Raw genomic sequence first — 20,227 nt, 5'->3', positions numbered from 1 at the left:
TTCCCTCCACTTACGTGTGCACATATGAAACTCTGCGCTTTCACTACATCCAGTAGCGTCCATGCACTAGAAGAACAGGTGGATGAACATGTTCATGCACTTCAGGTAGTAGGTACAGCTGCTAGATACAGAACCCATCTGATGGATGTTATGATTGTTGTGGCACACAGCTAAAACATACTGCCCCGACTTTGGAGTTTTTACCTTTTCCCTTAACGGTACTAACCGGACTCTCCCACAGTGTATTCCAGCACACAGCCTGACCACCTGGAAGGCCACTCAAAAACCCCCAATAGATTAAAGAGAGCCCTTTAAGTTGCATCTACCTACAGCAGGAGGGTCTCATTCTGTAATAAACATCACCACATTGACTATACATTGCATAGTCCAATGGTCCAGTACATTAGATTCCATCTGTACTGTGAACAGAAATTATATTCTCAGAGCAGCTCAGGATGGAGCTGGGTGTTGGCGAAGTAAATATGGGTAAAATGCTTCTGGAAGAAGTTTGAGCATTGTGTAGCAAGTACCAGTTAGGGAGAGTTTTATTACCATGACAAAAAATGATTGTCGTCTTTACTAAAAGAAGACTACAGCTGTACAGTCCTAAGAAGCCTCAGAACTAAGAATTAAAGAAAACCATTCTTAATAGTTAATGGAAAAGTGACAGAGAAGCTGGTGTTTCCAGAAGATTATTCTAATTTCCTAACCAGATTTGCTGGAGCTGTTGAAAACACTAATCTGGATTACTAACTATGGAGTAATGGTAGTGCTAAGTAAACAGAGCTCTCTCGTCCTGACACTTAACTCTTAAATTAAGCATAGAATAGTGTAATTCATAGACCAGGAGTCTACACTCAATAATGCGAAGCCGAGCCAGTCTCCCATGTCTAAAAACTACAGAATCATTCAAGAAACTAATAAATAGGCCAAGTCATTTCTGCATTCTATAGTCTGTATCAGATACTATTCATCCATAAAAATGAAAACTTTATTCAATATGTTTAGTGTTCATACACTGCTATTATAAATGGACTATTTAATGCCCAGTTAGATTGGCAATATTAAGATTTTATTTTTAGCTTTATGGATTTTCAAAACACTTACAAATAAAATACTTATTACAAAATTCCATTTGCTAAAGTTTCTTCAGGAATATACATCAAGCATGATCCCAGCACACAGAAAAATTACTTTTACAGAGAGCGTTACATAGAGCAATAAATGCTAGTGAAACAGCCAGTCTTTCCAGATACGTTACAATGAAAAAAGTTCTCTTTCCCTTTGCCACATCCAACATTTGATTTTTTTTTCTTTTTTAAATAACCAGGTCTGAAGCTAAAATGTGTAAGTAAAGTGACTGCAGAAGTCAACAGGCACTCAGAAGCCCCGAAAAGGAGAATAAGCAATATTTTTCAAGTTCACTAGTTCAGGGGTAAAAATCCCTGAGAGACAGAAAAAACAACAAACCCGTTTTCTCTGATGGAAAGCTGTTTGTCAAGAGACACTGCTGACAGACAGCCGTAAAGATAAACTATAAGATGGAAGAGCAACAGTAAGACAGAGCAAGGAAAATCTGTAATGCTGGGTAATGAGGAATGCCTTTGAGGGGCAGCATGGGACTCCACCAAGGCTGCCTACTTGCAAGAAAAGCGTTCAGCAGAAACATACACGGAGGTACAAAGCATGAGATATGTACATGCCAACCTTGTCAGTAAGATGGGAAACACTTTTCTAGTATGTGTCAAAAACTCTAACCCCATTTAATTATAAACAGTATACAATCAACCTCAAGAGTTAACCTATAAACAAGAATAACCAAAATTCTGCACCCCGATTTCAAAGTCACCACCAGGACATTTATTACTTGAAGCCAGTAGATTAAGAAAACCAGATCCATATGTATTTTCTGTTGCATGATGCCAGTGCAGAATCGCTTAGCTACAAGCATTTAACAGACCACGTCATTGAGTTCTCTGGGACCTGGAAACTCACCTCAGAAGCAGCACGTCTCTGACCTGCCACCTCAAGTCCCTGAGCTGCTGCTGGACATCAAAACAGCTTTAGTGCTGCTACTTTTCACAAGTTGTACCCCAGCAGGGTCCTGTTCCTCGCTACATGCTGTGACAAGGGGCCCCGATTGCATCCTTTTCCTTAAGCCTATGGTGCATACAGAAGTTGCACCACTGAATTATGACATCGTGGTGATTTTCAGTGCAATTTGACATGTAGGCAGGCCAAGCTAGCTAGATCAAACATGAGCTCACCCATACTGCTCCCTAAGGCTGATCCAAGCCTTCAGCATAGCACAAGAAAGTTGCAGTACTTCCAGGTTTTTGAAACATCCAAAGCCTGTTAGATGTAACAGATAAAGCATGGCAATAGGCAACACTAAGAGGAAACTGTGGCATAAATCACAAAAGCAAGTCAGAGCAGACTTCAGTCTAAAGATCTAATTCTAAAGGTTAATATAGGTTTCACAACTAGTATACTTAGCCTATCATCAGCTACGGGTTTAGAATTATTAGCAACTAAACACAAGTTTTAAGAGCAACCTTTATGTTCTCACCTGAAGATCTATAAATTACCATTGTGGAGGGATGACCTAGTTTGAAATCAGGTTACCTTTAAACTCGCTAGAAAGCGATCATCATGCTTACGCAAGGCACTCACGCCAGCCACGCTTGCTCAAGGGCAGGGCAGGACTCTAAAGAACAACTGTCAGTAGCATGTGCCCTGTGCTATTTTAACATCAAATGTTTTTGTATTATTTACGTCACTTCCTTAACAGGGCAGTAGTTAAGCCAAGCCACCCCAGCCCCACTTCAGCCCAACTGTGCATCCAGTTACCTGCTCAGTTTAGCAGAACGGGAGCAGCGAATTCTCAGGTACTTGCTGATGCGTTATTTTATCAAAAGGCCTTCGGAAAACAACAGCTACAGAGGAAGGACACCTTTCCCAGCAAGGCACATTCAGTGTGCTTATCCTGAGGAAGACACACAAACTGTCACAGTTTGGTTTGTGGTAGCTTTGCCTCAAAACCAACATATTAGGGCATTTGTTCCACATGGGGATGAGCAGTTTTATGGAAGGACTGCTGTTCCAGTTCTTTAAATGGACCCTCCAGACTTTAGGCTTTTGCCCTAGATCTAGGTCACTAGTAATTGGACATGTGTGGAAAATGCACAGGCTCAGTTCAGTGTTGCTTAATTAATTTCTTAGTCTGTTGAGCTGGCAGCTGTCCTACAAAACAGAACAGCTGGATATTTAAACTTGTATTGAAGGATACATTATGACAATAGCGAGCCTCCCCAAAATAAGCCCAAGTCTTTTAGTACTAGTGAAATAAATATTTTAAATTCCCTGGAGTACAAAGTGAAATCAGTTTTAGTTGCTCAGGTGAGACTATAAGCTTGGTTAATTAAAAGGAATTATTTCTCTTTTATAGCATTCAGACTGGAAAAAAGATCAAGAACAGCACAAACCACAGAAATCCAGAGACTTGACCAAGACTTCTCAAGATGAAGCACAGAACTGACAGGTGCCAAAGTCTTGCAGCCAATGGAGCAGAATCAACTACAGCAACTTTCTATCTGGGACACTATATTCCCAAGCAACTGGTGAATGTACCAACTGCACATTAATACCACAGCAGGAAACAGAAAGTTCTGCGCATTATTTTGATCGGTACCGGACACCTTTCAGTGTTGTAGCTGCTCTCGGAGCAGCACATTCACGATGAAGAAAAGCTCATCTACTGAAATAAGAAAGTTCTGTGCTCCCAGAAGGCTTCTGCCACAGATTTTTAGTCAACTTGCTCAATTGTTTTTAAACCCTTCTTGAAGGACACAGAACAGCCCCACTGTGCCGAGTCCTGGCTGTCCTGCCAAGCTTTCTGTTGGAGCTCACTTCATGACCAGCTATTTACTTCACTGCAGGTCCCATGTGCTTTGGGTAGTTTTGGCTTAAGCCTGAACAGCAAACGAGAAGAGACAGCTGCCTCTCTGCAGGAACTTCTCTCACTGGTGACCCTGGGGGCTGAGCTGGCAGAGCTATCTGGACTTTACAAGAAGGCTGCTCTACAAAACAGCCTTATAAAATTCTTTTCACATATTAACTGGAGTAAAATATTTACTTCAGATGAGAAAGTGCTGTATTTTTGGACAAAGAAACAGGTTCTGTGCCTGAGCAGACAGATTTATAGCATTTTAAAGCTTACCTAACATGCCTACCTTAATTTAAAATAAAAAGGCAACCTGATTCATTTTGCTAGGAACTAAACTCTGCCAATAAAAAGGGCCTGAAGACTGAAATAAACTAACAATAAATGGAACATATCTTCTCTTCAAAAGCCTTACATACAGGGACACTCAGATGTTTGTTGAAGTAAAAACAACATACAACAATATTTGCAAAAAAGCTTAGTATAATCATTTGAGTCTATAAAGTCTAAACAATAAATATGAAGAGTGTACATGGCACAGAGCAGCTAAATGTTAAAACAAATAAGTACAAATTGATAACACCGATATTGTCAGCAATAAATTTGTTTCACTGCTGTGATACAATACAAGCTTTATATGTAAAGTGTTTTTCCAAAGGAAAACCACAGAATCAAGTTGATACAGAAGATGAAGGGGAGACAATAAATAACAAGGCACAAAAACCTCTCTTGCAGCAACCATGTAAGGCACCACTGTGCAAATGTGATACTATCGAAACCTGCAGTGGAGAAATTCTAAGTGTGTTTAAATGACTGGATAATGTACTTTAAATATGACACCATGCTCATATCTTTGGGAATAAAAATACTTACCAATCTTTATTTACACTTATAGGCTTTTAAAAAGCAGATCAGTGAAATGGGTGAATTAATACTCAGATACAGGAGTCACAATTAATTTCTCCCAGACAGCTTCACAAGTGCAACTTCATCATGACCTATACTGGCCTTGTTAATGGAGTCCTGGATCCAATATGGTGCAGGGGGAAATGCTGCCAATTATGTCAAATTGTGTGTGGCACACTCCTAATTTTAACAAAACAGATTTCAGGGATTAGGATGAGAATAAACTCATTTTCATTTGTAAACAAAAATTACTTAAATCCAGAGATAAAAGATCAGTGGCATTGATCTAACATTACACCTAGGGATCTTAATACCCAAAGCCCTAATTTATACCTCTATTTAAGAACTGTGCACTGGCATTTCTTCCGTGTTCTGTTATCTACTCAGATAATCCATCATAAGACAAACTTCAGCAAAAATCTTCTCCCTTACTAGAATGTTACAGAAACTGTAAGTTTCACCCTTTATTATGTCCCATGACCTCTACTGCATCCTCCTAGAAGTTTTTGTCCCCTCTACAATTGCATAAAAGTCTCCAGATTGTACTGAAATTACTTAAATATGCACACATTGGACAAGTTTATACAAGATGAGAAGGGGTTTTCACCAATAACTAAAATTTTCTTCTAATGAAAGATTTAGGAGGCACTCAGTGTCTCATGAGCTTCAGATACATGAATAACCTTTTTCACTTGGGAACAAAGGCAGCAGACTACACTTTCAAAACCTCCTGCTTCCATCCTTGCAACTTGAACAACTGTACAGCACATAGTAAACAATCTGAATGAACCCGACTATTCAGTTATTCGCCAAGTTCTGTTTTCTTACATGACATGTTTTACTCTACACTTAATTACCTTGCTACAAATCAAAACATTTAAGGTTAGACAACCTGTAGCTTCAATGATGCTCAATTTACTGAGCTGCCAGAGAAGAAAATCAGGTCAATCTATCACATTTTAAACAGCAGAAATGGAAGAACAGTCTTCAGTGATAAATTAACATTCATAGAGCTACTGGCTGAAAGGCTGTGCCAGCTTAGGCATACTTCATTCCTTGTATTCAGTTCTGTTTTAAGGAAATAAAAATTTGAGCAAATACAATGTAAACAGAGCCAGATAGACTGCAGTAGTGAAGGACAACAATATCATTGATCTGACAGGTTTAAGGCCAACTATTCATCACTTGAAGTATATTGTACTTTTCCATGGCACTTAATACACTGAAAATTAGTACTGGGTGACATTAAACAAGGGTATACATGATCATATCATACGTAATATATACATGTAGCTTCAGTTCCTAAAATAGAAAGTTCAAGTTTTCTTGCCCAAATAAAATCAATTCGTGAAAGACCACCTGTGTTTTCCTATACTGGATAAGGTAATATTACTATTTTAATCAATTTAGTGCAAACTGATTTCAGTCCCAAAAGATATCATTCCTTAATGTTTAGTCACTACTTACCAAATGCCCCCATTTCTTTTAAAAGACAACTACAGTGGTTTTTTTTCCTTAAAAGAACAGCAAACACTTGACAATTAGCATGCTGTTCTAGCCTACATTAACAAAACTTGCCGATATACAAATCATGTTTTGGTCATGCAGCACAGACCCATCCTCGAAATAATCTCTCAATTCAATCAGTCTAGACGAGGTGCACAGTGCTGGATTTTAATTAGCAGGTCATCCTGGCCACTCCGTACTCCAAGCTGACAACAGCGGGCTCAGCTTTCGAGAACTCTTCCACGAATTCGCTGTAGCGATTGTCTGCTGTGTTGCTGCCCTCTATAGTTCTTACAGCATCGTTCACAGGGATCAGTGGCTGCTGCTTTTTGAAGCAGGGAGGGGTTTTCAGTGCAGGAGGAGCAGACCGTGGACATTCTTTCACAGGGACTGCATCCAACTGTCCATTTCTCTGCTTTATTTTCTGAAATATAGAAAGTGGTTACTAGCAGTGAGCATTACTGCTTTACTGATAATATTCTGCTTTGAAAGGAAGTGCTGGCCAATTCAGCATCTGCAGAACCCTCTGTTACATACCCTGGGTTACACATATAGAATCATAGAATACCAGGTTGGAAGGGACCACAAGTATCATCTGGTCCAGCCTTTCTAGACAAGATGGCCCAGCACTCCGTCCAACTGAATCTTAAAAGCGTCCAATATATTTAGGCCATTGGACAATATTTTTCTCCACAGAATTTACAGCAGATGCTACAAGCACTGTATGCTTAAAATTTGCAGCTGAACAGAAGGCAGAAAGGTTGCCTGTCAATGTCTGTAGAGAAGGGGAGGGTCTTCCAGGCTTGCCCCTTGTTCGGTTGCTATCAAGATGGGAATACTTTCTGAGGTACAGGCAAAGGAAGACAGCCCTTGGTACTATTAGCAACCAAGGAGCTTGTAGTAGGCCACAAGGCTCTTAAAGACAAAACATAATTTCATACCTAAGCCCTTTTGTCCTTCCTAAAAGCTTTCTAAAAGACTTTCCTTTATATCTGGAAAAATGCTAATACAGTTTGGTATATTCCTTCATTTGAACAAAAGATGTCAACTAGAAACCAGAACTGGAGGAAGTGACCTATCCTAGAAGAACCGAGCAAAAGAAGAAGAAAGGTGTTCTAGTGGGTTTTTTTGTGGGTTTGTTGTTGTTGGTTGTTGTTTTGGTGGGGTTTTTTTGGTTTTTTGGGGTTTGTTTGGTTTGTTGGGGGGGGGCGTGGGGGGGTGGTGTTTGTTTTTGTTTTGCTTTGTTGTGGTGGTTTTTTTTTTTTTTTTTAATTCAAAAAAATCTCACCCAGTAACTGGGAGTTTGAACTAATTAACTGAGCTGGTTTTGTTTGATGGTTGGTTTGGGGGGTTTGTTTTGTGTTTTGTTTTTGTTTGTTGTTGTTGATGTGTTTGTGCTCTACGAAAACCTATACTGAGCCCAGAAGACTTCAGTGTCTCCTGACACCAACTTTTTGAAGATGGAAACAGCAGTAGGAAAATCTACATCAAGATTTCAAACAACTCCATCTCTTCATCATTCAACTGCACCAAAGCCCATATTTCTCACTTAACACCTTGGAACAAGGTTCTAGTGAAGTCTCAGTTTTGAGTTTTCATCTTGCTTAGTCTTCTGCTTGCTTTGAGTTTTCATCTTGCTTCTTCAATTGCACAAAAACTTTTAAATATACAATTAAGATTTGAAACAGTTTAAGATTAAGTGACTGGAATTTATTATGTAACAGTGAGATCAGTTTAATAAAATCTTTCCTCTTGGAAAAGCTGTACTTCCCTCTCCCACACCCCAGAATAACATGAGTTGTGTTACCATTTCTAGCCATACAAAAAAGTAGAACTGATAATTAGAGAGCTTTTGCATTTCTTAAAAGGTATTGTTCTGAAGTTTCAGCATCTTAACTGACAATAATGAAATATCAATTAAATGCCACTTATTAAGTCACACTAAAATAAAGTGAGATATGATATACTATTCGGTCTTTCCTGGTTGTTTACTGTAGCAACCTATTAGAAGTCATTTATAGAAAAACGATCCCTGGATTTACCTATCTTCAAAGGAGCAGTACACTGTGTACACCCCATAATTACAGTGACTTACGATAGCATGCATCTGCATATGAAGTTAAGAGAAGGACAATACTTACTGCTTCCATTTTAGTAGCTATAATGAAAATAAAACATTTTCAGTCTCCTTGGTTTAGCAACACAGCTGTAGCTACAATGGATACCTTGTCATCTAAGGCAAGTTTCACATAAATTTAACCTATATTAAGCCAGCTTCAGCAACGCTTTGGTAGTAGAAGCACTTCTACATGATACAGTCCATCAGTAAGGCACAATAAGTTGTGTTTAAGAGCAGAACACTGGCTGCATAGTCTGGCATTTAGCATAGAAGCACATAGTGAAAGTCAAAGTCAACATTACACAGAACAAGTGTTATACCATACAGTAGTGATGTTCAGACAAAAGCAGCACTATTAGACAATAAATGTAAATTTGAACAAGTCACAAATAAGTATATTTCTTCTGTAATACTTACAGCTTCCAGTTCTTTAATGTCTTCCTCCAGCTGTTTATTTTGTTCATTCATGTTCATTATAAGATTGAGTACAGATTGCCTGGGATGCATACTTCGATCAAACTGATGGTACATATTTCTCCAGAACCTGCAGGCAGCAGACACTTTTAACCATGCAGAATAAAGAACTGAAGAAGAGATACTGTATATAATTCAAACTTACTTAAAATTGAATGATGCAGTATTAGGCTCCAAAAGAGTTAGTTCTGGAGAAAAATCTGGATTATACAAAGGATTACGATATTTCTTTTGTTCATTCAGAAGGAACGGCCATAAGGAATAAGTCTTCTCTTTTACTCTTAAGGCAAAAACAGATCACAGTCAAGACACTGATAGCAAGCAAAAACCAGAAACTGTTCAACTCAACATAATACATCCATCTTAACTTTTTGCAAATAAGCTACCAGAAATAGTTATAAATCTTAAATTAAAAGCTTTTACTAGTAGCTTCTTCCTGGCATATGCTAATGTTGAACAGAACTATCAGTTTTAGAAGTACTAGTGTTTATGCTGTGCAAGTTTTGCATAGTTGCAATAAATGCTTGTAAAATACAGTTTGAGACAGAGATGAACTGATGAAAACTTTACAGAAGTATTAACACTTATAACTGACAGTAATCAGTCTTGAGCAGGCAAGAATTTTAAGGTTACCTAAAAATAGACTGGGGGAGGGAATGACATGATGCTTCCAAACTTAAGCCTACACATTTTTCGGGGGGAAAAAACCAAAACAAAAAACCAAACAAAACCACACACACAAAAAAAACAAAACAAAACCAAAAACCCAACAAAACAACAACAAAAAGCAACACCACACCCTGACACCACAACACCAAACAGAAAAGGAGGTAGAAACAAGCCTTAATTTTCCCTATGAAAAATAAGCATAGGGTTTCTCCCAGAATTAGAAAGACTGTCTTCAGTGTGCAAAAGCATGACAAGCACTGCTGTTCCCTGATGCAGTTCAATATCATTTTCAGTACTACCAGTCTTGTCTCTATTTCTATTCAGAGCCTAAAATGAAGAAGATTGACAGGAGTTCTTAGTCTGCCAGAATAAACAAAAGACACATTACAATACATGTGCTTACTTTAGTTCTTCTCGCTCTTTTTGGCAGTTTCCAAGGAAATTACCAAACTGGCATGAATGGACGTGTTCATGGATCTGAAGGAGGAAAGCTTCGTTGTACTCAAAGGCTTGTGGAAACTGCTCAGTCAAATTCCACACACTTTCTAAAAACTGGGTAAACACTGGCGAGATCTCTTTTGGATCACCATCCAACTGACAACACCTGAAAAAGATTCCATAAACAGACTGAAACTGGTCTAAGTTTAAAAAAAAAAATAAAATCAAGAAAGTCTTAGTTGCACTTGTTTTTAAACCAAAGCACATTAACTTGACACTAGCTTTAGTCTGGAGATTAAGCACCTAACTTTGAGAACTGGGGCAATTTTTGAATAGAAATAAGTCTATATTTAACCTATCTTTCTGACTTGTAAGTAATCACATCTGTATTCAGTACAGAAAAGCAACATAAGACAGTTAAATTCCTTTGTGTCTATTACATCCATAGTCAACATTTGGAGTACAGGAGCTAAGAGCAATTTAATAAGCAGTAAATAGCAGCAAGGCTATTGTCATAGCTGGGGATAGGCAGATCAAGGGAAAAAACAGAACTCTTAACATACAGTTCTTCTAAATGTAGGCCTGAATTCATCATTAATAGTAAACACAAATGCAAACTCATTTTTGAAAGATTCCAAAACTAAGTGTTTTATATTTGCTAAATAGCTGGGATGTAGCTTTACACTGGTTTTGCACCATCTATGCATACAGGCAGATTGAGATGCAGTTACTGACGTCTGAGAGTTAGGCACCAGTAGCACTAGAAATTTGTGTCTATAATATAAATCAATTATCCGATAGGTATTTGAATAAACAGCAATACACAAAATGCATCGTCTACTGAAAATAGCTTACTCATTGCAAAATTTCTAGCAACACTGCAGTAGTTTAACATCTACAAGTTGTCTTTGTTTTTAAGAACCCTTAGTTCAGTTCACTGTATACATTTTACTGTATTGGAAGAGTGAACTACCTGTCAGAGAACTTGTGCCCAAAAGAGATCCAGTCTTTCTCTATCAAGACCTAGAAGGTAAAACCAAACAAAAATCTCATGTAAAATGTTATTCAGTCTTACATCCATAGTATTAACTCCACAGGTTATTGATATATTGTATTTTAAATCTGAGTCAAACTACAGTACAAGCAACTACTTGTGACTTTGTAGTTCCTTTATTTTCTCAGAAGTCTTTAATGAGATTCCCAAAGCAGTGAGGACTAAAAAACAAAAAGATGAAATTACTTCCCTAAGGATTACACACATTCTCCCTATTCACCAGAAACAAATCCTCTTCTAATTCCTCCTCAGCGTCATTTTCACTGCTTGTAATATTTGTGGTAGTTAGTTGTAATCAATACATAGAATTAATTTTATGTACTATCTTTCAGGAGTTCCCATAGTACCTTGTACAGTTACTGCAAAACACTGTTTATTTTCCAGCTCTAAAATTTGGAATAATAATACCAAAACTCCTCTCTATAGGAAGACACAAATTTAGATTGCTTAAATAGCTTCAGGCCTCTGTCACTGGGGCTGTTGTCATTGTTAGATTTCGATAATGTTGATTTTGGGACAAGTGATAAACAGAGTTGCTATGATTTTGTACATCTATTATCTCATGTAAGCACTTTGGAATCCTTATATTTCATAGGTAAGTGCTTTTTTTTTGATGCAAAAGGCAATCATTGCTTTAGGAACCCTGCAGAAATGTTGCAATCTGCTATGTGCATTTCAGTTTTTCAGATTTTAAATAAATGGTTCTTCCCAGGAGCAAAGCATTTCTAAAAGAGCAGTGTATCAGGACACTGCAAATCTTATATTTGTAACTACAAAAAGCAAGTACCAGTATGTATACACTGCTCACTTTCACACAAACATTTTACATCCTTGTTTCCCAAGGAACAACACGGCAATGCAAGAGCTCACTTACCATGAATCCTTTGATTGTTCTGTAGTACGAATCTAGTAAGAGAGCTCCAAGAGAACACACTTGGGAAGTCCTGTCCCAGCCATCTGAGCAGTGTACCAATACGCTCGCGCTCTCAACTGCTATTGCCTGCAAAACAGTTGTTTTAGTGAATGTTCTACTCTAGACAGAAATCGAAATTTGGTAAATAAATACAAAAGCTATGTTTATCCTAAACTCACAGCATAGATCATTTTATTTTAACAAAGCCAGAAAAGTGTTTATTATAAGGAAAGGATTTGATACTATCAGAAAGCTAGTAATTTCTTTCCATGGAAATACAGAAAATTCCTTATAAAGAAAAGAAATTCCACTACTACCTTTGCACAAGGTAACAAGAACATCTAGAGTGGTTTACCAGTTCTCTTTCTACCCCTTGTAAAACTAATCTTATAAAAACCCCTTGCAATGCATAATAAGAAAGAAGTAGACTACACACTACAGACCAAACATGTTAAAGCAAACCAATTCAAACATATGACTAAAGATAACTTTTGTGTAGTATAATGATGAACAAGTGGATAAGGACTAGGAAACACTTATTAGCTTCAGCTAAGAATTAACATCCTGTTAGTCCAAGTAGTTTTGAAGGTCAGCTTCAGGAGAATCAGCCACTTTAAAATTAACTCCATTATTTCACCTAGTAAAAACAAAGGATCCAGGGGTTTTTTTCTTCACCCAGCCTCCCTCAGGTTAAGCCCTTGGCTTCACAGGTGCCAGGCAACAGCAATTGTTCCTCTGAAGTCTTGGTGAAGAGCCCCATTTCCTTGCCAGATGAAGTCAGCACAGCCAGTTTTGTTTCTCTGCAATTAGCACCCCAGTAGTTCAGTTTTTCGGGATACACTAAACAGTAGTTCACTCCATCCACCTCCAAACTGGTTACACCTTTCATAAATACTTAAAAGAACCAGGGAGCATAAGAATCCCTTCATGTCTCAATAAGGTGACCAAACAGCATTTAAAACAATCCCAAAACATTAGCTGGCATATTTAACATCTCCAGTCATAAAGAAATACGCAATACTTAAAACAGCATATCGGATGTATCGGTATATACTAAGCAACTACTTCTAAAAAGGTCAATCACAGAGTTCTACACATGACATAATATTAAAGTATCATTTTGCCTGGTAGCAAGCCAACTTGCCATCAAACAAAGCAGCATTTGAGTTACCTTGACTAGGAAGACAGCAGCATCCAACACAGCTTTGATATGACGCAACCATCCAGAACTCTCCAAACCAGACAAAAAGTCATTGACAGACAAATCCTTTGTGCCACAGACTGAAAGAAACCAAGAGTTAGAAAGCCTAAAGCATTTGCAGCTACCTATACCCTGCAATAGAGAATAAAGAATAATTGTATATTGTTTCTAATGCCCTATGCTGTAAGCTTATTAGAAATCTTTCAAAAGCCACCACTAAAATAGTTGAGAGGGGTACTACAAAGTGCTTTCCAAAGTTCAACTCTATAGAACTACTCTTGTCATTCATGGTTACTGTAAGATCTTTGTCTTTTTGACAAAATAACATTCAAAGTAAATACACTGGTTATCCCCAACAGAGAGCCTTACCCTCGCCTTACCAAGGAAGGCAATGGAAATGCCAAAAGCTTACTAGAAATACTTTAAAATTACAACTACTAGTAGGATGTGGCTGCATCCAGACAATACACACAGTTCAGAGAAGTCAGACTGCCAGAGTTTCATCACCTTCTCCACTCTGCTTAGAAGAATAAAGCGAGTGCAGTACAAGGACATGGTGATGAACTGAAAACCATTGATTTTGTCTGCCTCCAGAACTGACATACCGCAATTCTGACTCTGATCTCTACCATTCTTCCCTAGTATACTTTGATCCTGTAACAATAATGCCAATTGAGAGGGCAGGGAAGAACCCAAGTTAAAGGAAAGCTGCCTTGCAGTGTAACAGCAAGGGGTATAAAGGTAGACTGAAAGTTTCTCACACAGACACCAGTTCACAAAGAAGACAGATAACCTCGTTCATGTATGATTTTGAGCAGCAACCCACACAGTTACATTACTGTCCAAACATGACAAACTTCTGGCAATAAAAAAGAAATAGTTGCTGGCTGACATAGCTTCAGCTATGTGTGATTCTAAGAGAGGATACCCAAGGTTGCCATCTACAATAACACCTCCTCCTGCCACAGCAGAAGCCTGTGTCTATCAAGCTATTGCACTCCAAATGAAAATAAAAAGGCTCTGTAGCTGAAAGCTGTCAGTGTGAATATTCATACAGCAACTGCAAAATAATCTTTATCTTCAAGTATGGGAGGAAGAGAGTCAGCAGGGGAGGCAGAGAACAAAATTGACCAAGTCATTCTGTGAAGCAGTTTCACGTTCAGTCAAGTCCCTTGATGTAACAAAGGCTACAAACTCCTAAAGCACTACTTCACGGAGCTTTTCTTTATCTGCACTGCACTTTTCTCAGCTTTCAGCCACACAAGTTTTGATATACCATCCACTGCTCAGGAAGAGTCATGGTGACAGTTGCTGCTGAACTGGCAAGAGATAATTCAGACTTCCAAGTAAGTATCACAGCACTTTTTCTAAAGTTTCTAGATCTTTGTCATCTAGAAAAAGAGTTTGCAAACCATAGCACCATGAGGTAACAAAATATCAAGAAATCCCTGGATCCCAGACCTAACTGTAAACGTCAGTCTGTAAGTATCAGTAAAAGCAGCAAAGGTTAAGCTAGTCTTTCCCTGGTCTTTGAAGGAGATAGTGTTGTTAGGCAAGAGTTCTGCTTCTGGAAAGTCTGTCACATGGAGGAAATCAGCTGAGACTGTGATCCTTTCAGCCAACTCACACTCTCTCTACACCAGTGGTTCCACACACCTATTCAATCACAACAGTACACAAACAGGTCCACTGCTCTATAGTAAAGAAACAAAAAATATTGAAGTATCTGGAAAGTCAAACGTCAGCAGGGAAGGGACTGGACAGACAAGACAATGTCTAGAGGCACTACTCATGGCTGCTCACTCCTGTATTCTCTAGCTTATGGTTTAAAGCACAAACTTGCAGCTAGAAAATAAACAGGCTTCCAGCTCTCAGTTTGTTTTCACCTAGATACTGCTGTCAAAATCTGCTTTTGATCAGAATTTTCAGCTTGGTAGAAATATCTCACTGCTATTTGCCCCTTCTAACTAGTTGGGGGTTTTTTTATAAACTAAAGCAGAGATAAGAACACATATGTTGAGCCCAAAGAATTAAGACAGACATTTTTATACTACTTCGTGACAAAATAAAGAAATTGCACTGACACTGTTTTGACACTTATATGCTGAAAAAATATTTTCCAGTCCCTTATGGACCCTGGAGGAGCTAAAGATGATTTATGTTACCACCAAGATGTTTAGCTACTTCACAATCATTCAGGATAGCTTTGGCTACATGCATCCCATCATAAATGCATGCCCCACATGCATATAAACCCCTAAACCTCAACATTCCATTGCTTGATTGTCCTTACACACATCACTAACAACGCCTCAGGCAGCTCAAGAGGTAACTAGAACCTTCAGATTGAAACACAGTAGGCTGGAGGCAGAGATTGTTTTTAATAACAAACAAAAGTAAACAACCCCATCCCCCATGTACACACTCCACAAAAAACCCCTTAATTAACACACTTCCATCATCAAAATATATGCACTAACTATAGCAGATATTATTGAGCCTCTTCCTCAAATATTTCCTGCAGAAATGCTGTTTCTTGACATAAGCAAAACCCTTTTGCCTATCGGAGTTCAACCTTTTCTGACATATAATACTCTATTTTTTTTAATATATAAACCCTGGACTTTAATACCACAGCTACAAATTTAGTCTATGTGAAGATTCTTCCGTTAGTGTTGCATGGATGGGCAGTCTGCCCATCAGGGGAGCAGAGTCATCATGTCCACACTGAAGAAAACCATTTCAGAAAAGTTTTGTTTCACTGCAAGCAAGATATTTAAAAACCAGCTGAATCAGAGATGAAAAATAGACTGTAAATCACCCTGGTATGCTCCATTGCGTAGTCCCATTAGAAAAGGATGTTGGGAAGGTTTATGTCTCACATTCTGCTTGCAAATGGAATTGTTTGATTCTGAAGGAAATTAGGAAGATGGACAAAGAGCCTAGGAGTAGGATACATGCTGAAGAAGGAATAACAGTTGTTTGTTATAAATAAAACTAAGGACAGTCCCAGTTACAACAGCTTTTGAAAGAACAGGGTCACAGGTGTCACATTCCTGATTGAAGAACACTCAGTTCAGCACATGTAGGGGAAGCTGGTACACAGAAGTTCAACAGCATTTTCCTCATTTTAAGCTATAAATCATTTCCATAGCACTTCCTTCCTGATCACCCCACCGATGGCACATTTCTACAGAGGTCTGAAGAATAAATTATTGTATACTTCCTGAAATTTTAATAGTCCTTCCTATCTGTAGAGATGCTTCTGCTTCTAGACTGGCATTCAACAAAACTCTAGTGAATCATACAGACTGAATGGAAGTAGAACAACTGTGTTCATTTACCCCAAAACCTGATCTAGGGGACAAGTATAGACATTACATATGATTTTGTTTCAACAGAGTTGAAACAAACCAGTCCTCCATACAAGGAAAAACTAAAACATATTCCATCCTAAATGAAAGCTGCAGAAACATATTTGCTAATATGTTAATAATCCTACTGTTGGTAGAATGCTAAGTCAAATGAAAGGAATAGGAAGTGTGAAGCTAAAGTGTGATGCACACACTTCTGCAGGAGGAGGCCTCTTAAAAAAAAAATTGGCTAGTTTTCTGGAACTGAAGAAGATATTAGCAAAAGAAAGAGTGATTATCCCAAATTTAAAAAAAAAACGTTCATGCTGCTGTTCTTTCCCTTCAATAAAGCACGTGCAGGAATATCTTATCAAAGCTCAGCAGCATCCTACACAATGTGCCTGAAGACAGGCTAGCAGCAGATACTGACTTAATGAGAGTGAAGGAAGGTTCTATCACCAGTCTAAGACTTCTTGAACAATGTAGCCAGAATGTCTTTATCAAAATACACTTCCATACAAGTGTAAGCCTTCTCCATGACTGGAAATATTTGTGTAGTTCTACATGGCAAGCATTCATACGTATTGTTTGTTGGGTGTGGAAGCCTGACTTCTGCCACTGTACTCTAATCTCAGTATTAATACTCCACAAAGTATCTTAAATTTGTTTTCAGCTGTTTACCTAAACAAAACATTAACAGAACCATTTAATAGACTTCTGCCTCTCCATTTTCATCACCATATGACAGGGGTTGGTATGGTGAAGTGGTTTGCTTTTCCCCCTCTTTACAAACACTCTAAGATGTAACTACAAGCACAGAAGCAGCTCACCAGGCCAAAGAGGTAGAGTTTGGTACAGACCACGTGCTTATTGAGAATTCTGTGGAACTAAGTGCTCCTTGAAGAAACGGTGTTCTATTTATGAAACCGTATGTACAGACATGCACTATTTTGTGCATTTATATTACACATGTGTATACATGCATGTGTACTTAGAGAACACAAGTCTTTCCCACAAGACACTGACATACTAATCAAATTCACCCAAGACATCTGTGCCACTCAGTTCTCTTCAAAACTACTCCATTCATTGGGTTTACAGTTCAAAGGTTTCAGGTAATTCATTACCACAGAGCACAACAAGCTGGTAATAAACAGAGCTGGTATAAAACATAGAAATATCAATAGAGTTTGTGTAAGCTATTATTAAAGACTTCAGCAAAATCTTTATCCTATTTTCATATATGCTATTAAGGTACAGTTAGAACATACCTTCCAGAAGTTTTTGCAAGCTGGATCTCATTACATGAATATTCTCAATGCCAACAAACTGGAATCTAATGTTAGAGTAGTTGTCTTCATTCTCATAGCCCTTCCCAGCAGCTCTGTTTGCAATTGCATTAAGCTTAAAAAGGTAAAATAAAAATACTGAAAAACAGTACTTGAAATAAAAATCTCAAATTAAGAAACAAAAGTAATGCAATTTCAGTGGAATACACTGGGGGAAAAAACCACACAAGAGCACATACTATAGACAGATTCTAGTAAGTTAACAGTTTGTGGCAAATCAACTTGAAAGCATTCAAGTGTAATGAAGGTATGGTACATAAAAAGCAACATATTCAGATATGTCAACTCTAAATAACACATTTAATAATTTAATTCTTTCCTACTCTCTTGTCCATCTTCCCACCAACAAACCTTTACTTGTTTCCAAACACTTCAGATCAAAGACACTACAAAGCAATTAACCTAAAAAGGAAAGAGTAAGACCCAGACTTAAGCACTTCCCAGGCATCCTAAAAATGTCGATTCTGGGGGCAAGAAGCTAATAAATTGCTGCAGCTATAAAAATTACAATTATAAAGTCCTGATAGACTGGAACTGAGCCAATTGTAGACCGACCTACTGTTGAATCCTGCTCAAAGTAAGTGCAGATCCTACAGTGTAGAATTTTCATTTTACATCCTTATTTTCTAGCTCCTCTGTTCAGAGATTGGGTGAAATGAATACTAAATTAAATGCAGATGGTCTAAAGAGTGGAAGTTACTCCACACATTCCAACGCAGGTCAAAAACCCACTATAATTCAATTTAATTAGACAGTGATGAAGTACAACCTCAGAAGGCTACAATAGAATTTCCCCTGCTTTTTCCTGGCTGACAGACAGCAATAGCAGTTTTCACAGAACATTTACACAGAACACAGCACTCCCTCCCATTCTAAAAGAAACTCCACCACAGCTCACCATTTCATTAATTTAATATCAAACAGTTACAATGACTTGGATAGCACTGAACTAGCACTTCTGAACTATGTTTTAAGTATATTTTTTAAATACACCTCCCCCAAAGTTCACTAGCATATTTGGTGAGTTCTAGCTGTATTGTGAGAGGGGTTCAACTTCTTTAAGAAAGCAAGAAATTAAATGCCTGAATAGAGAGGCCTCACCTTACCTTTGAAGAACATTTTTGCTCATCATGGAGTCATATTTAACTCCATTTTTTTCAGAATTACACTGTATCTGTGTACTCTAATGTTCAGGAAGAAAGGCTAATCTGTAGAGTCTGAAGTACACACCTTTGGCCTGGTGTCCATGACATACATGTAGCGGTTTAAAGGATTTGCTTTACTGATGGCTTGCAACATGTGTTCATCTTCCAGGCACCTGGCACTGAAACCTGAGAGAGGTTGACTGCATCTGCAAATTGCAGCCTACCATAAAGAACAAAACACAAGTTACCATCAGTTTAATCCTTGCAGTTGAAATGCTTTGCATAATTCTAAAAAGACACTGAAACATGTTGTTTCATTTGGCAGATAACAGCACTAAGCTGAAAAAAGTTCAGGCGTTCCAACTTTTTAAGCACATCGCCCGAGATCTTCAAACATGGCACCTAGAAGTTAAATCTAAAGGTTTAACACCTTTTTTTAAAAAATTTTCAGGTTTATCTACATGGGCAAGATACCAGTTTACATAATGTACTTTGCTCAAGTATAAAAATTTCACAAAAGTACAGGTTGGAAAAAATACACTTTAGGAAAGCAAGCTACTGTCCTGGTATAAAATGAATTATAGTTGGCTTTACTACCGAAAGTATGATTTCATTATTGCAAGTACAATATGTTATTGTCTGATGTAATTTTCATCATGTCATTTTCAATGATACATTGTATTTCAGAAGGTATCAAGTGCATCTTCCAAACAGTAATTATCTTAAAATGCATTTAATAGCTTAACATTAATTCTTCATAAATTTCTCAACTCAGCAAGGTGACAATACTCCTCTCCCTTCAAAGATACCCCCGAGCCAAGACAGGCAGATGCTGTTTCACACCACTCCCTATCAAACCCTGCAAAATCTTATTTCTCATTCTCTAGCTCTTTTTACCTTGCAAATTTCTCCTTAAAGAACCATCTCCATTCTTTTGGTGTTTTGTTTTGTTCGTGTTTTGGTTGGGGTTTTTGTTTGCTTGTTTTGTGGGGGTTGTTGGGTTTGGTTTGCATTTTTAACGCCCGTTTTGACCTGACAGATTTTATTCTTGATACATCAAGGAAGACACACCACTTGACAAAAAACTACCTTCAGTTATCTTAAGGTGAGTTTCTGAAAGCTTTAAGAGATTCAACTGGTTACTTAGGGCTTTCTTT

General features: G+C 37.9%; 1 protein-coding gene across 2 annotated transcripts in view; it reads right to left on the bottom strand.

Annotated features, from left to right (window-relative positions):
* Positions 1 to 1,124: 1,124 nt before the first annotated feature.
* Positions 1,125 to 20,227, bottom strand: part of MTMR6 (myotubularin related protein 6) — a 28,583-nt gene continuing 9,480 nt past the window's right edge. For both annotated transcript variants that reach the window (XM_065638633.1, XM_065638641.1), the window contains 9 exons: positions 19,156 to 19,290; positions 17,848 to 17,980; positions 13,194 to 13,303; positions 11,984 to 12,109; positions 11,029 to 11,078; positions 10,021 to 10,221; positions 9,094 to 9,228; positions 8,892 to 9,018; positions 1,125 to 6,779 (listed from right to left, as the gene is read on the bottom strand). In XM_065638633.1, the coding sequence (XP_065494705.1) occupies positions 6,528 to 6,779; positions 8,892 to 9,018; positions 9,094 to 9,228; positions 10,021 to 10,221; positions 11,029 to 11,078; positions 11,984 to 12,109; positions 13,194 to 13,303; positions 17,848 to 17,980; positions 19,156 to 19,290 (1,269 nt within the window). In that variant the 3' untranslated portion in view covers positions 1,125 to 6,527. The remainder of the gene's footprint in view (positions 6,780 to 8,891; positions 9,019 to 9,093; positions 9,229 to 10,020; positions 10,222 to 11,028; positions 11,079 to 11,983; positions 12,110 to 13,193; positions 13,304 to 17,847; positions 17,981 to 19,155; positions 19,291 to 20,227) is intronic.

Source organism: Caloenas nicobarica, chromosome 1 (assembly GCF_036013445.1).
Source record: "Caloenas nicobarica isolate bCalNic1 chromosome 1, bCalNic1.hap1, whole genome shotgun sequence".
In the NCBI taxonomy this organism is placed as follows: domain Eukaryota; kingdom Metazoa; phylum Chordata; class Aves; order Columbiformes; family Columbidae; genus Caloenas; species Caloenas nicobarica.
The sequence above is the reverse complement of the archived record's forward strand: the minus strand, read 5'-3'. Positions and strand labels throughout refer to the sequence as shown.